The 18,516-nt window shown below is 38.3% G+C and overlaps 1 protein-coding gene across 1 annotated transcript in view; it reads left to right on the top strand.

Annotated features, from left to right (window-relative positions):
* The first annotated feature begins 699 nt into the window (after positions 1–699).
* Positions 700–18,516, top strand: part of LOC128497934 (double-stranded RNA-specific editase B2-like) — a 167,257-nt gene continuing 149,440 nt past the window's right edge. The window contains exon 1 of the mRNA XM_053468174.1: positions 700–1,085. Coding sequence (XP_053324149.1) covers positions 989–1,085 — 97 coding nt within the window. The 5' untranslated portion in view covers positions 700–988. The remainder of the gene's footprint in view (positions 1,086–18,516) is intronic.

The following is an 18,516-nucleotide window of genomic DNA, read 5'->3' as shown; positions in this document are numbered from 1 at the left end:
GCATTAATACATATAATATAAATAAAACAAACAGATTGGGGGTTTTTTTTAGAATTATTATTCAAAATATTTTTGAATAGGTATAATTCTAAGCTATTAACGCTGTAATTTCCATTATTACTATATATAGTTAGTATTATATGTGTGTGCATCTCATAAGCACATATTACTTTTATATTATTAGATCTACTATTCCATACAGTATATCTGCTCGTTTCAATCATCTGATGTAACAAATAAGTAGGATGTCATTGTTCATTATGCTGTAGCAATTAACTAGTTAATAACTCTCTGCCATCAGTTACTGTTTCAGGCAGTGTCCACTAACAGAATGTGCTGTCCATGTGGTTTAATGCAATAGGCAGTGAAATGCTTTTGAAGCAGCCTTTCTTGAAAGTGCCCCTTAGGCTTTATTCTGGATAAACTGGCAGTGTCTGTGCCCCCTGCAGCTCTGCTCTTCTCCCTTCCTATCAGGTCCTAAGCAGATCTGTCAGCCCAAATGGGAGCTGAATTTGCAAGCCATCAGGGGTGGGGTGGGGGGGGTGATACATGGGGGCTGATGTTTGCTGATGTCAGAGCCAGAAGACAGCTCTGATTGGATCTAATTAGACTTTGCTATAGCAAATAGACAGGCTCCCTGCATGATTGGCTTCAAAGTGCCTAGAAGAGGTGCAAAAAAAGTAGAGGCAGAGACATTTGCAGCCCTGCTAAGAGGAAGACAGTCTTGTTGAGAGATCTCCACCAGCTGCCTGTGCAGCCCATCACCACTTCTCACCAGCAGCTCCCCAAAGCATGCAAACAAGATAAAAGACTCTTAACAGTGCTTACAGAAAGTGACTTGATGCCAGAGCCAAATCCAGCAGGATAAACCATCAGCTCCAGAGGCATATTCAGAGCAGGCACAGAACAAGAAGGTATAGCACACTAGCAGAAGAACGTTGGTGACCACTGTACATACATTGCAACCTGTGCCAGCAGGACCTCACTCATGGCATCAGTGCTGGGGACCAGTAGGACAACAGGATGTCCAAGCAGCCAACTTAAATTCAAGTCCAGAAGGAGGAGGAGGAGATCCAAAAGAAAAGGTAAGAAGCACCTTCTCTTCGTCTGATGGACAGCAAGAGGTGCTGTGGGTTTTAATTCCATTTCTGGAGATGTTTTTTTTTGGTTTATTTTGTGAGATCTTGCTGTGGGGAAGCCCCTTCTTCAAGGAGAGCAATGTTATCTGTTTACTAGTGATCTGCAGCGTTCTCTGTATTAGAACTGTGTTCTTCATTCATCAATGGGAAGCATTGCTTTCGTAGAGAGGCTGATTAACCAGTTAGGTGCAGGGACTGGTGTTGCGAAACCATTCAGGCTCTCAGAGGGTTAAACTGTGCCTGTAGCTTTTTCCTGCCCTGTCAATGACAGCTTAGCACATGATCACTGACTCTTTTAATGAAAAAGGCAACTAGGCAATTAACCCCTCTCTACCCATAAGGTCGTTAGGAGAATGTATTCAACACATCTGAGTGGAAAACGGGGTTAGAGCTAGGTACACCTAGAATGACTGAGTAATTTAATTTCTATGCAAATAAAAAATTTTTAGGCTTTTGATTGATTGCATATATATTTATTTAGAATGACCTATTTTTAAAAAATGTTTCCTAACATAGTTAAAACTTTAACCATGTCAGGGCTGAGCAGATCGGTGCAGAAGTAAAATAATTTACAAGGGATACAAAATAACTCCCTTCTGTTTATGTTTCACATATGTAGAAGCCAATATTATTATTAATTATTATTATTATTATTAATATTATGCAGGTGCAGGAACTGACCACATTACATTATAAAAGGAACAACATTCATTCTACACACAACAAACTGTTTAACATTGGCTTCCAAAAGGAAAACTATAGAACACTAGAAAACTAGAATAAGATACAAAAAGAAACAATAGACAATAAAAGTCAGAAAAGCACATGTTCTGATGAATTACAAAATCAAAATATTTTGAAATACTATTTTATCTGTTTGCTATATTAAGTTAAAAAATGTATGTACTGAATAAAAAGGCCTTAACAGTAATAGCTTGGCATTCTTCGGATTATATATATATATATATATATATATATACACATATATATATAATAGTGTGTGTGCGTGCATATATCTATGTATGTATGTATGTATGTATGTGTGTATATATGTATTGCAGTATTAGGTCATTAATATTTTAGAATGGTCAATATTAAAGAATGTGAGAAGACATTACCTGTCTGGTGCACAAACAGTTAAAGGCAATACTGATAATATACATTTATTACTAGGCATCTGCTGATGTGTGGCCATGTGTTCAAGATGCATCAACGTTTTCTAGTCTTGTTTTTCTGCTTTATCGTGTTAAAACATGAAACATATATTCATAAATCCATATAAAACCTTAAAAGAGTCCCCGATAGGCATTGATTGAGTGAGTTTATTGAGTACGTCCTTTAGTTTATATTAGTGTTTATGAAGTGCTGTAACAAGTGGCCTGGTTAAACAAACTCAAAATCTGTTGGTCCCTCATTACTTCACTGTGAGCTAATCTGATAGAAAACCTAAATAATTTATTTTTGTGAGCGTGATTTGATTGTTTTTTGTGTTTTTTCACACCAATTAGCTGTTCTGTTTGTTTCCACGCCAACTAGGCAGCAGAAAAAGGTAGAGTTTGCTGAGTTTCCTTTTGAAGTACTGAGATATTTGAGTTGGAAAGAGGGGAAAAAAAGGAGAAAAATGGAGAAATCTTTACATAAAGAGAAAACGCAAAAGAAAATTAAACAATGAAAATCTAGATTTTTAGAATAATTTTTATAGCCTTAAGAATTGTGTTCTAAACCGAGCAGAACAATGTTAGATGGCTATTAAATGCAAAATTTAGCGAGGTCATGGGTTACGATATTAAACCACAATGTCTGCCTTCTAAGGCGTTCTCAACTGGCGGCTCTAAAACAGGTCTCGTCATCATATGTGTAATTATTAATTCAATTACACCCTCTCGCCTTGTGAAACCATAACGTGTGACATGGATCTACATATTTGAACCCTTTAAAAGCCAGAAGGGGCGAACCCTTCAAATTTACTAACTTTTAAATTGATATGTGTTATAATATAATCGTACTATACCAAAGTGGCATATAGAAGGAAATATTTTAAAAAATATTCCGTTAAAATAGTACTCCGTATTATATTAGGAGCTTATAGTCTTCCTATATGGCTACCTTAATAATATACTTTTTTTTAGTTAAATTAATTTGTGTAGTCATTGTATTTATATAGGAGCGTTGTTGGGGTCCTTGTGTCAATATAAATGTGTGTGTATGTGTATATAAATATATATAATTATTGTTTTATACATTATAGAAATACTTCTAGATAAGAAGAAAAAAATAATTAAATTAAAATTATTTTTTTACTGTGCAGTTTAATTAAAAACTTTTATGTTTACAAACTTTGGTGCTATTATTGTGCCAGGCAGTTACAGTCGATTATGCCGCCATCTGATCAAATCACGACTAGCTCATTATTTTTGTTAAGTTCATTACATTTTTATATTTAATGAGTAGTAAACGGCTATAAACGATGATCTGCTTGCAAATAGTGTAGTTGCTTCTGATTAATGTACTGTCAGACCTGTCCTGTCTACTATATAATGCTAACAGCGTAGACAATAAAACAAATACTAATAAAACCCATAAAGTGCCTTACTTTTAAGACCCCATTGTTTCAGTGTAAAACAGTTGACGCTCCAGTAATGTTGTAGTAGGTCCACTGGCATTAATAGGGTTAATGCAGTGCTTTCTAGAAGGGGATAATGTATATTAAATACGTGTGGTCGAGGTTGAAATGTAATATTTGTATTCAGCTTTAAAATACACATTCTGTTTGTAATCAAGGATAATTAAGTAAGTTCATTTATTTTTTTCTAAGCTTTGTTAACCTTCGTCCATCTGGTACCCAGTTTAATACAATCAGTTTTTTGCTATATAGAACAATACACAGAATACAATTACTTTATTATTATTTTAATTAAAATGTTGCGATAAAAGTAATATATTTGGGATCACAAAATTTATCTTGTCTATATTGTACGGTAAATGTTTTATTGTTTTTCTGGACTTTTTTTTTTTCTTTCTAGAATTTTGGCTAATGTCTGGTGCAATTTGGCTTTCAAACCCTCTGTTAATTGTTCTAGCAAGAAAGAAATGCCATCTACAAATTGCTCAGAAGCCGTGTCTTGATAACTGTTCAGCGTGCATGAAATAGCTTGTAGTGGCCTAAGAGACGATATCGTTGATATTTTCCCATAGGAATTATTTCCTATCACCACATTTACGTAATTTTTTTAAAAAAACGTTTTCATGTGTAGAGTGTACGCAAGCAGTATAGAATAATAGAAAAATTAGCAATGTTTCAGTATAGTTTGTGTTACTGCAATTATAACTGGAAAACTGAAAACTAGCATATTTGGAGATTTTCAAAATTTCTCTGGAAAAAACTGAGAATTGGGGGTGCGTAGCAGTTATGATTTATGGGAAAAACTGTTAGAAATTGGTATCTTTTTGTTATGCACACTTATAATTATAATACTTTTTCCCTATACCATACTTATATTTGATTAGCATTATCGGACTCTGGCTGATGTCAAATTCACTTTGAAGGGAAAAAAATCAGGAATGAAATACTTCAGAGATGCTGTCATCATACTGCTTAGTACTTTAGCCTCTTTGTTAATTAGGTTATTGTTTTACTAGCGTAATTGGTACACTTGCATATTGAGGGCTTTTTGACACCTACTTGCATGAATGATGTAATAGGTTGATTCAGCATTTTTTAAACAAAACTGGAATCTCGAAAAGCTAGCAGAGCCCTTATTTTCATCAATATATTGAGCTTTATCTCAAACAAACATGTTTACCATGGGCCTTTAGTAGTTTACTTAATAGACTCTTAATTCCCATAACATTCTACAAGAGAGCTGGACTCCCATAATCCCAGCCACCAACCACAATCTGCATTTTAGCAAGCCAAGCATTGGGCGTCTACTCTTGGTGGATCTTCATGCCAGTAGGACCTTGAGCAACCAACCCCTGGAGAACCACCCTGGAGGCTCTTGAGAAGACTGATTAGAGACAGATTGAGATGTCAATGTGGAGTGTTTTTAATGTGACACCTTCACTTTATTTTTTTTCCCATCTCTTCTTAATGTTACAAGTATCAGGGGCCACCCGGGTATGGAAGGATCCCTGGGCAGGAGACCATTGTACTGTACTAAAACCAGAAATATGCAAATTATACATTAACATTGCGCCGAGCAAATTCATGGCACACTTGCTGTATTTATTGTTACATTTTATCTTTATTATATCAACGTTTTGCTAAAATATTTTGTCAACAAACTGATGGAACACATTTTGATAACATATGGTATGTTCATGGCAAATTAAAGTCTGAACAGGTTTTTAGGAAACTTTTCGGTCTAGAAGCAGAAATGTGTTATTAATATTATTAGAAGATTAGCTGTATAGACTGACGATAAGCATCAGCTATAGACTTCACCTCCAGCCGCTGAGAGGGGGAAGAAGTATATGAGTATATATTATACATGTGTGTTATACATATTGTGTCATTTATACAATTTTCAACAATACATATATATATTAATATAATTTCAGTCTTAAGTTTATTGGTTTAAAAAAAATATATATATATATATATATATATTTTTTTTAAACTCTATATATATATATATATATATATATATATATATATATATATATATATATTTTTTTTTTTTTTTATTTTATTTATATATATATATATATATATATATATATATTGTATGTACAGTGACAAAATAATGTACGTATGGATAAAATAATGTATTCCAGTTAACTTCCTTGGCGGAGAAAAATCAGAAACCACTTGCTGAGTTAAATATGAAATGAAATGTTACAGGAATTGGAAGACTATGTTTATCTCATACCCCTGTCAGTCAAAACACTGTTTGATAAATGCATTTACATTATGCGTATGTACTATGTAAACCTCTAATATTTAATCTGCGCCGGTCATCACAGGACGTTAAATAACACAACTAAGCAGCTCATGTGCGCACGCAAGAATTGTTTTTAAATAGAAATGTAGGTAACCCTGCCACAAAGGCGAACTACGCGCTACAATATATTGTAGATATTGAGAAAACGAGAGAGAGATTATTTTATTGCGTGAAACGAAATAATATTAAAAACGGATTTTCCTGACGCTGAAGATGAAAGGGCTGGCCAGGCTTCCCCGTCTTCGGCCAAAGCAATAAATGAGTTAGCTTCATTGCGAATGTTATTTCAAACACAACTGTTTCCTGTGGCAGGTTTGTGCCGTTCTCGGGATGTGTGCGTCTTATCTCGTCTGCTGACAGCTCAAGAGGCCGGGCTGGATCTGGTGATAAAATTAAATCGATTAATCCTTTATCCACCATCCGATTTCTAGTGATCCGTGTAATGACAGCAATTTAAGATCGCATCAAGGGCATTAGCTATGATGGTTGAACTTAAATTTAGAATTAAAATGCGTGATTCATGAATACTAGAGCATTTTTCCCCGTAATACTGAGAATATCTCTGGGTTTTTTTTTTCTCTTAATCGTTCTGCAGTTAGATTTTAATTTCAACTCTATATAGCCGACGCTTTCTCTTTTGCCATTTGATCCCAACATATGTTGTATATAAGAATGGAATAGTAAATTTGCGCAAAAAAAGGGTTTGTAGGGTGTAACTAGACTCATTGCCAAAATATGTTAGAAAATACATAATATAATAATAACATACTGGTATTCCAAAAGAATTAGCGGATTATGATATATTTTATCTAGAAAGAAAACCCTTTAATGGCCAACGATGGTCCACGCTATCGTAACAATCTGTACCTCAGAGACCCTATGATGTCATTTTAACCCCTATTCTTTTCATCAATAGCCCTGCTACTAAATAGGATCATTTAAGATGGACTTTGCCACTTGTAGCCTATATTATTATGTTCTAAACAGAATGTGGGCCAGTTAGGAGATATTTTTTCAGAAAAAAACCCAGGAATTGTTAATCTCAGATGTTTCTAAACAAAGCATGAGGGGAGGGGAATGTTATACGAAGCGCATATTATCTTATGGCCGGTGAACAGCTGCATAGAACTGGTGACCCACAGACAGATCTTTTTTTTCCATGCATATGGTTCATAAATTCCTTAATCCATCAAATGTAAATGAAAATTGCATCCAATTGTTGGAAGGATTGTGGGGGTTACTGGAGAACAAAAGTCTCTTCTGCAAGTTGGGCCGCACTCAGCTGAGTGAGAAGGGTTTCAGACCACAGAGGTCACGCGTTCTCGTTCGGTTCAACCACAATTTGCTTTCTGCTGCGTCGCTCGCCAGACATTAAATGCTGTTTGAGATGCCAAGATTCTTTATTATTCACAGCCAATTAAGTAATTATGTTACACATTTTAAACAACACATATATATACGTATCTGTGAATCTATTGATCTGTGTTCACACCATAATCCTGCTGCAGAGCGCTTATAGGCTGTCCCATGTTTATATATTTTATATTTAAATATTATATATTTATTTTATATTTAAATTTATTTTATTATTAGCACATTAAAAAAATGACTTTTTCTGCATCCATGGATTCTTTTCATGCTTTTCCTAACCTGCAGAAAACTGTGTGGCATCTGTTTATCTCATAAAAATGGTAAAAGTTACAAAGACATAGCCTGTCAGGCATTGAAGGCATTAACTCTTTATTTTTTTTTAGTGAATTCACCTACTTACTGTACATTAACAAAACACATATACAGAGAGCCATAGTGTATATCCAGGTATCGGAATGTTGTTGATCTTATATGATCAGCGCTAGCCACAGACACCCTTTAGTGGGATGGAATTGGAAGTGGTCTGTAGGAGCGAAGTAGGTAGGGAGTGGGCCTTCCAGAAGACAGAAGGAACTGACCTGGTGAAGCAAGTCTTCACACTTGCACTCCAGGTCCAAGCTCGTAATGATACCTGGGAACTTTCTAAATGAGCTGACCTCGAGACCCTTGACGTATTAACCCTTTAATAGCACATTGTGAAGATTTTTTTCTGTAGCGTCCCGACAAAAGTTGTTCCCAAATGGATCTGGGAAAATTTGACTTTTCACCATTTAGGTATACATTTCACTGAGTCGCCTACATTTAAGGAGGGATATGAACCATGACATATTTATAGTTAAAGAAACTGGGAGACTTATATATGATCACAACATTGTAGAACGGAAAGGAGTAAGTTCCAGACCCTAGCATGGGTGAGACTGCAATGTATAATATGCTACAGGTACCCCACTGACTAGGCCAACAAAGGCCGAAACGTTCGTCTGGGGTTGTTGGTTCCCTTGTGGAGAGGGTAGGATCTTTTAGGTAGGATCAGACTGATATGATAGAGATTTTTTTTTTCTCCGTAATGGCGCAAGAGAGGCTAAAATTTGAGATTCTCCCAAGCGGGGACACGCTGTAGGAAAGGCTATGATGCGGCTGTCTGTTTTTTGTATGGCATAATTCATACCGACATTTCCTTCCTGGATCCCATGACAAAGGGGGCGGAGCCACGCGCTCTGCATGACCCTGCAGCATTGAGCGCTAGGCTACCAGGTATAGATACTGGGTAGTTTGGCGCTTAGCTACAACCGTATAGGTTGTGTCTTAGACATACACAGTTAAAACGCAATGCTGCCTATGTAAGTGTAATGCACTTTGCATAGGCAGTTTTTTATTCCTGGGACAAACCTAAATTTGACCGGACAGGACCCAAAAAAACAGGTCTGCCCTTGAGAATTTGGGACTGTATGCATGATTTGGGGAAAACAGCGATGTAAAAGGAGTCTGTACTCGAGAGGTTCCATAAGCTTCCCCAGTTATAGGAGAAATCTGGTCACATGGTTTAAAAGATAGCTAGCTTGTTTAGCAGAGTCATTTAAGTATCAGAGGACTCTTTTGTTTGATAGAACTGAGTTCTTTATAATTAACAGTTGGAACTCTCAGCCAGCCTCTGCTTGACAAAAGATCTACTTTATATTCATGGTTATTACAAAATAACACAACCTGGAAACCAAGTAACATTTCCCATTTTCACAAACCCTTTATTTTCTACTTACGTACCGCACACTTCAGCTAAACCAGCATAACATTGTTATATTAAGATTAAGGTAACCAATATACATTGGTGATTACCGTATTTGCTCGATTATAAGACGACCCTGATTATAAGACGACCCCCCAAAATCTGAATATTAACTTAGGAAAAAAAGAAAAAGCCTGAATATAAGACGACCCTAAAGGAAAAAAGTTTTACCAGTAAATGTTAATTCATGTAAACTATTTTTTTTAATAAAAGCTATGATTGAGAAAAATATTTTTTTTTGTTTTTATTTCTTTTCTATTTTCTATTGTATTTTCCAACCTGTCCCCCAGTTACGCACATCTGCCCCCAGGCTTGCCACACCAATATGGCACTGTGGCCCATGATATGCCTTTTAACCCTCTATATGCCACTGTGCCCCATGGTATGCCTTTTGACCCCCTATGTGCCACTCTGCCTCCAGAAATGCCTTATACCCCTATATCCCATTCTGGCATTTAGGGGGTTAAAATGCATATTATGGGGCAGAGTGGCATATAGGGAGGTATAAGGCATTCCAGGAGGCAGAGTGGCATTAAGGGAGTTAAAAGGCATTATATAGAGCACTCTGCCTCCAGAAATGCCTTATACCCCTATATGCCACTCTGGCATTTAGGGGGTTAAAAGGCATATTATGGGGCAGAGTGGCATATAGGGAGGTATAAGGCATTTCAGGAGGCAGAGTGCACTATTAAATGCCCCCTTAACGCCACTCTGCCTCCTGAAATGCCTTATACCTCCCTATATGCCACTCTGCCCCATAATATGCCTTTTAACCCCCTAAGTGCCAGAGTGGCATATAGGGGTGTAAGGGATTCCAGAAATGCCCTACACACACACACACACACACACACACACACACACACACTTACCGGTGCTTCCAATTTCCTGGTGTATTGCCGGGGCAGCGGGTTGACGTCTCATTCCGCGGCAGCCGGAAGGAGGTGGAGTTGGCAGCGGGGGTTTGTATGCGTCCGTCACAAATACCTTCCCCGGCTGTCAGAGATCAGGAACTCTGGAACAATGATCTCTGACAGTCGGGGAAGGTATTTGCGACGGACGCATACAAACCCCCGCTGCCAACTTCACCTCCGGAAGCACCGGTAAGTGTGTGTGTGTGGGGGGGGCGACGACAGGAGGATCCAGGTCCCCTGCAGCGGTGCGGGGGATCTGGATCTTAGTCTCCTAATCAGACCTCTATTTGAGGTCTGATTAGAAGACGACCCCGATTATAAGACGAGGGGTATTTTTCAGAGCATTTGCTCTGAAAAAAACCTCGTCTTATAATCGAGCAAATACGGTAGTATTGTTTTTGACCTGATAAGGGGAGTGGCTTCGTGTAGAGGTGGGGTTAGCCCAAGACAGGAGGGAGGAGAAAAGAGGGTGGGGAGTAGGCAGAAGCTGACCCGGAGACCTGTGGAAGCATGGCTTCACCCGGAGACTCCAGGTCATACTCAATGAGTTCCCATGTATCCATAAAAGACTAGAAGTGTAAACACTGTCAGGTTAAAATTCCATCAAATGAGAAGGGATTTGGCCAAGCTCGATGTTTCGCATAGAAATACTCTGAAAAGTGTTGGGAGATTAGAGAGGATTCAATATTTAGTCAAACTTTTCTATTTAGGTCATTCCCAAACAGGAAAAGTATCAGAACCTGTATTATAAGATATATTTATCTTACATATAGGCTGTTTAATGTATTTTTGGTAAGTTATCCACTTAAAATTATCACATTGTTTGAAGAGTGCTACATTAACTGACCTTTCTTTAAATAAATATATATATAATATATATATATATATAAATTGCCAAGGTTGCATTAGTTGCAGACATGGGCAATTTTTTCTTCCAGTTTATTCATAGGAAGAATATTACAAGTCTATAATAAGGTAATCCATCAATGTGTCCTACCTGCAAAGAGGGGGTAAAAATGGTCCGGCAAGACTAAAATGAGCACGTGTAAGATGTGGTATGCATTTGCTGCTAAATATATCTTGCAGTTCATTTTAAGCTGAATTGGTAGCCTGCGGAGCCCTGGATTATTATCTCTGAAACGCAATGTATTCCCTGAAGGAGATGAAGAAACTGGTTTTATCACCAATTTAGTGCTAAAACCCATAATTTTGGATTCTTAAGATTTGCCCCAGCTTCTGTTTGGTCTCAGGGTGCAGGCAACAGTGTAAAATGGCTTAGGGGTTTCAGCAAAGCCATAGGAAGAACATAGCGTTGGCAAGTGCTCAATGGACCCTTTCAGATCTGACTACGGCTGATCGCCCTAAACAACCCATTTACAGAAAGGGAGCCTAGCATAGCACTGCGTCTATAGTATGCTGTACGTTTCCGGAATGCTGGGATATGATGTCATAAAGTCACGTTAAGTAGACTGCACCTATGGAGGTAAACACTAGGGGGCAGCTTGTAGTGCTGCCCTAATTCAAGCCTAGAAGATCAGGCTTAAAAGTCAAAATATTGGTACCTCGCTGACCATATGTTTTAGCTTAAGTGGCTTTTGATCGGTTCCTTGAATAAAGGTCTACCTTGTGAATGTTAAGGCTTCGGAGTTCCTGAAATGAATGTTTAATTGTTAGCGGTAAAATAGCTTGAAATAACGTTCAGCGAAATGAGATGTATAGGCAATCACAGAATACGATCCATCTAAGAAAATTGCAATAAGGAAAAAGAAATTCCTTTTTTAGCCAACTGTCTGGAGAAGATAGGAAAATGGCCCATTTTAACAAAAAAAAATAAAAAATCAGTGGCTAATAAAGCACTTAGGAAGAAACCGAAGAGACTGAAAATTCCCATTCGAGTCAGTGGGGTGTTTTCAGCCAATTATGATGGTGCAATCAGCCTCCTCTGACTATACTTAATTGGCCACCCACTTCCCCAAAAAGGTTATCTGTTAACCCTTTAATACTAGTAGTAAGTAGACCACGTTGTCAATGTTTTTTGCTCTCGCTTATTCTTTTAAGTCCTAGATTCAAAGCCTATATTCTATAAGTGTAACGGCTTTGAAGAATTGGGAGCCCACGAGTGGGGCTGGAATGTTTAACCCTTCGTTTGCTTGAGAGTTATGCCACATACCGTCATGCAACGTGTTGCAGAGTCTTAAAATATATCATGGATGTCGTATAAACGAATGAAACCAGCAAAAAGCTGTGGGGACATGATGTGGAATGGTAAAAAACGCAACCAGTCTGCAAATAGGAAGTTGGATGAGCGCTACCAGTGTGATTTTTAACTCAGCGGGGAGCAACAAAGTACTTGAGTGCCAGTTTTAGAGCCTGAGAATCTCTCTCCAGGAAACAAACCAACTTACTTTTGCTTTTTATATATATATAACTAAACAACTGAAGCCAAATAAACCGCACAGGCTCATAGAAGCCAAAAAGCATTAGTGGATCCCGTCGGAAGAGAACAGCTTTCTTTATCATAACACACACTACACCAGATATAATCTGTTTATATTTATGCAACAGTTCATATAAGACCAATTTATGCATAGACCATACTACCCCTTTAACATCGTGGTGTGCTGCATACCCAATGTAAATTATCCGTGGCCCCCTGGTCAGCCCATCATCCACCAGTGTTCTACTGCAAAGAAAATCATTACTGTCCATATGAGCCGTGGAAATAAGACCTGTGAGCAGCCCTTATAAGTTTGATTTATGGACTTGGATCTGTCTTAATTTATTGCACAGTCAAAAGCAAATATCCATATAAAATAGCAGTGTAGCATGTAGTATGTTGTAGGTCGAGCCGTGAAATTTAACATACACAGCATGATCATAAAAGGTGTAAGATTGACATTAAAGCTCTGAATCAGGTGTGTTTTCAGGGGCTAGGTTTACTATATTCTGCAGCGCTATTACAATAGGGGGCAGTGACAACAGATTAAGATTAACAATATACCCAATTTACGTTAAGATTAACCAATATTAGGATTTCTAGAAGAAGAAGAGGCTCCTGCTCTTATCTGTAAACCAAAATATTCCATATTGATATGCAAGTTCAATACTGCGCCCACGCCGTAGATGTGCGCGTCGCCAATAAAACACTTGGTTTATCTATAAGTGTAATATAGGCCACACAGGACACACAGCTCCAGTGCAAGCCAAAGTAGGTGCCTACTTTGCCTATAGGTGGCGCCAGCCCTGATAGCACAGCTCTCCATGCCTTCCTTCCTTCCCACTCTATCCCTCTGTCTCGACGAGCTCATTCAATGTCGGGTGCACCGGAGGATGCATACTGCGAATGCACAGTAGCGCTACCGGTTTAAGTACCTCCCAAGCTCCACCCCTGGTTCCCGATTCGCTGTCGGTAGAAGTTGGGAGGTACATTTTTGGGGTAATGGAAGGAGCTACAGTTTGCAAAGTCGATTGTGAAATCTTCATCAGTTTGGTTGTCCTCCAGCCTTGTGAATGACATGACAGGGTCTGCTTTAAAACACCGCCATGGTAACTGCGCATGGTTACTGCGCATGGGTTCAAAAGAAGACAAAAACCCGAATAAAAAAAAAAGAAAAGAATGAAAGTCACGGAAAACTCTTCTAGTACAAAATAGTTAATAGAAAAGCCCTGATCATAGCACATTACCCAACCGTATATACGGGTAAAATATGATGTGATTGAATGTGTAACGGTTTTCACAACATTCTCCCTTTAATTACGACTCGGGTGTCTTTTACAGTCTGATTTTATAAACGTTTGCATTGTCGGCCTGCTCTGTCCCGGCTTCTGTATACGTTTTCTTTTTAATGTTATTATTTTCTAACAAACAGTCTTGAACCATTCACTCCCCTATCCACCCTCCCCCAATTACTGTTATTAATTTCATGGAACATTAGATGCAACCCGTTCTCATCTGTGGTACCAGCTGTCTAGCACAGGGCAGCTACCAAAAGCCCATTGTAGATTGATCTGTTCCGTGCCCCGTTACAGAACTTGGCTGTTCGAAGTAAAATTCTTTTAACCCTTTGGCTGCCTAGCATTGTAACCTTTCTTGCACACTAAGTGTTAAAAATGTGCTGGCTTACGTATATAAAAAGGGGTTAAATGGCTTTCCAAGCAGGTGTAAATATCCGGTGTATACCGATTTAATATTATTATTTGTTCTTAATGGCGCCATCATATGCTGCAGCGCGGTACTCTAGGTTTACTGATATGATCGATTACTTGATGTAATCAGTATATGTGTATAAACTATGTGTTTCATCATTTTTTCCCAAAGATGGAAGTTGCTGAATGTTTTAACACTCTAAAACTATCTCATTATTTTACCTGCTTAAAAACATCATTGTAGCCATTTAAACGTTGATGCGTAGCATTATTTTTATTATGTGAATTTTTATTTTTTTATTTATTTTAATATAACTGTATTTCCCTGAATTTTAATTTGCTGAATGTAAGGCATATCGTTTTTGGTGGTTAATTCATGGAGAAAATAAATATTTTTAATATTTTGCTATTTATAACTTTTTGCAAAGAAAATGGGGGGTTTTCAGCAGTGAATCAAGAAGATTCTTGGGCACCACGGACTTCCATCTGATTTGTTCAGCTGTAATTATTATGCTTTATTACTATTATTAAAAATACTACTGCCATGGCCCCGGGCCATTTTAAAAATACATCTCGTTTCCTGACACAGTGACAGAATATTATCATATTCCTGCTAAATTAACTGTTAATAGCTGAAAAAAGATACATGCCATGTAAAGAAGTTCTTAGGAACAGGAAACATGCTTCATCGTTTGACTAGTAAGTAGGTTATGGCTGTTGGCAACTTTTTTAAAGAATAGTGCTTTAAAAGGGTAGATACAGACTGCTAGCATCGCTACTAATCACTCCCTTGGTGGTATGCCTACCAACTCTCCCGATATGTTTGGGACTGCCAGTCCATCTGAATAGCAGTCCCAGTGGGACAGTGAATATACTGGGACTCATAGCCCACGTGCCTGCTGATCCGATGGATTGGTATCTGCTCGGTGTGAAGGGGACTAGAGCTGGTCAAGCTGGTGGGTCTTCAGCCAAACATCTGGCTCAGTCCCAATCATAGAAGTGAGTTAAGGTGCTGTTCTAATGAATTTTGATCTCCAGCGAGCTTCTGGTGCAGGGACAGCCCGTTCAATGTATGGTTAAACCAGTGAGATTTCTCCAGAGTCTCATCACCCATTAAATTATACATTTATAAAGGTCCAGCTGAGCCCTTCTAGCTGGATGAACCTGCCAGTATTGACCCTTCATAATGAATGGTGAAGCGAGGGAGCTGAAACCACAACTCTCCTGCCGACTCTACTGCCAACTCTCCATTTAGCCACTTTCCAGAAGGACATTTGTGATGACCTTGTGTATGCAGTTCTGGGCTTAGGAGGACAGGGCTATGTCTTGCCACTTTCTTAGCTGGTGGGCTCACTAGCCCTTAAAGGCACAATGTGGCGTAACCGTGCAGAACACAGGGAAAACCATGTAAGTTTCGCAGAACAATATGCAGGATAAAAGCCATGGCAGCTCTGCAGTACATCCCAGGAAGTTATTTAGCTGCTGGAGTCTTTCGTCGACACTTCCGACCTCTAATTTTCTCCTACAAGCCATGCGTCCCTAAGGAAACCGAGTGTTAACCTTGTCTAGGTTTGCAGGGAATGTGGCTTCGTGTCACATTGCCTGCCTTGTGATGCACAGTTAGGCTACCTGCATATCAGACTTGACAAGAACATTGAAGCAAAGACAGGGAAAGCCGAAAACCAGTAAATGACTGCAGTGTGACATTTTTCGGTTCCTCGGATATGAAGTGAATCACACTAAGACATCTACTCCATTTAAAAAAAACCAAAAAAAACAAACAAGCATATTTCAGTGTCATATCAACCAACAGGGACTATTTCCTGGCGCTCAGCAGTGAGCCGCAATGACTCGGGTAGGATAGGAATAACATACTTGCCACAAGTGAATTGTCTCTCTGTTATTGGGCTATCTGCATTAAGGTTGCTTTTCTGACCGATGATAAATGTATCTTTCCACTGAGAAAAGAACTGTCAAAAAAGGGTACACGCCACCTGAAATTACTTTTCAGGTGGCGTGTACCCTTTTTTGACAGTTCTTTTACTTCTAGGTTACTTAATGTTTCATTCTGTACATATACAAAAATGCTAATTCATGTACATAGGTCCGCAGATCATCCTAATCATTATAAGGCAGGGTGGTTTATATAAATCTATAAATGAAAGGCCCGCATTAATGGAATACAAAAGTTACGCATCTCGTGTATAAATCTGAAGGGATCTTTTAGTTCTCCAGGACATTACCTTGTGACCTCCTGTGCCTAATCATTCCTTCTTCTAAATCCTATGTACATATCTGCTCTTCTCACAGGGGAGGAATAATGGAAGGTTTGTGAAAGTGATTGGTACGCTTTAAAGACTTTCACTTGGGGTGTTTGATACACTTAACTTGGCATGCACGTTGTCGTCAACTACTGCCATGCACAGCCAATAAATCCGTGGCCGCTACTTTGGTTCATTGTGAATACCATGAACCTCGTCAATCCCATGTCTGCCACATGACTGGCTCTGTGGGCCACCAGGGATGCCTGATTGCCCAACAGGGTGATGTGCCATGCCATCCATTTCCAATTGTCAGAGGGGGTGTGGGCACAGGTGTGTGTGACTAGGCAGTAGGGCTTTCAGGAGACTTTATCATATCTTTTTATGTAATGAAGTAAGTTGTTCAGAAGGAATCTGATCTATAATCAGTTTTTAAGGTTTGTTTACATATTTCACTTTTGGGAACACTATGATACTCGTACATTTTCATTAAATGTTGAGCTCCGAGGAAAGAGGGACACCAGAGAGGAAAGGGGGACACCAGAGAGGAAAGGGGGACACCAGAGAGGAAAGGGGGACACCAGAGAGGAAAGGGGGACACCAGAGAGGAAAGGGGGACAGAGGAACTTGGCCCCAAGGAGGGACTGTCCTTCCTAAAGAGTGTCATTTAAAGGTATTTATACCATACAGGTATAAACTGATCAGATTCAGGGAAAGCGTATTGCTTATCGCAATGCGCACTGAACGGATTTGTAAATGGGGGGGGGACACATAAAACATCTGTAATCAAAATATACTATCGGATTAACTGTAATATGTTTCAATCTGGATATTTGAAGAGATCATCCTATAGAATACATCTTGACCCTCCATTCATTCACAGTCAATGAGGACACTGCGTGAATTTACAGCTGAACAGCATGTTTCGTAAATGGTCCCCAATAATACAAATTGAATTGCTTTTCCCAATAACGCAGATTAAATGATAACACCGTTTATATTGCATTAAGGCAGATTCATCAGATAAGAGCTAGACAATTATTTTAATAGTTTTTTTTTCTTTCTAGCAGGTGGAGATGGTTTTGGGATTTGGCAGACATAGGATTTAAGGATTTAGGCTTCAGGGAACATGGATTATTTGATGTACAAAAAAGTGAGAATTTAAGCAGATTTTCCTGTAGTTTCTTATTTGTGTATTGCTATTATTCTGATTAAAAAATTAATTTTCCAGATAAGGGATTCTTGATTTTTTTTTTTTTTGATTTTTTTTTAAATTTTGTGTTTTTGCTGTTTTTTTTTGTTTTATTTATTACTAAAGGTATTTCTCCAGCAGTGCAGGCAACGAATGGGAATTTATGATCAGATTCATTACAACCCAAAATAAATAAATCTAAATTGAGAAAAGAAAATGAAGACATCTTGTAGGAATACCTTGAAATATGTGCAAATAAAAAGGCAATTTGGATGCTCTGTAATCTATTCATAGACAAAAGAATATATTTTTTTTTCTGGTGTAAAAATTATGATCTCCATCATCTTTATGTGATTTAAGTAGAAAACATGATTTCGTAGATACATAGAACTTGATGGCAGATATGAACCATTCGCAAATCTAGTCTTAATCAGTTCTTATTCTCGTCTTAGGTTTAGGAGCCATGTGCCGATCCCATGCATGTTTACGTCCCCATCTTTCATGTTGTAAGGCGACCATATGGAATAAAAAGAGGAATGTATATCGGGGGCATTGTGAAAGAATGAAAAGTTTCTCTACTATTGTGATAGTACCATTTAAGGGTTAATAGCTCGCCGAAGGTCATGTAGGCTGTAAACCTAGAATTTGGCTGTGCATCGGTTTCGTAGGTCACCGTCTCTCACAAAGAACAAAGATGAGCCTGCTTGCATAAAAACGTTGGCGCTCCAGAGAATCATCGTTTAAGTGCCCCATCCACCCACCAAAACAAA

This window comes from Spea bombifrons, chromosome 5 (assembly GCF_027358695.1).
Source record: "Spea bombifrons isolate aSpeBom1 chromosome 5, aSpeBom1.2.pri, whole genome shotgun sequence".
Lineage (NCBI taxonomy): Eukaryota > Metazoa > Chordata > Amphibia > Anura > Pelobatidae > Spea > Spea bombifrons.
The sequence above is the reverse complement of the archived record's forward strand: the minus strand, read 5'-3'. Positions and strand labels throughout refer to the sequence as shown.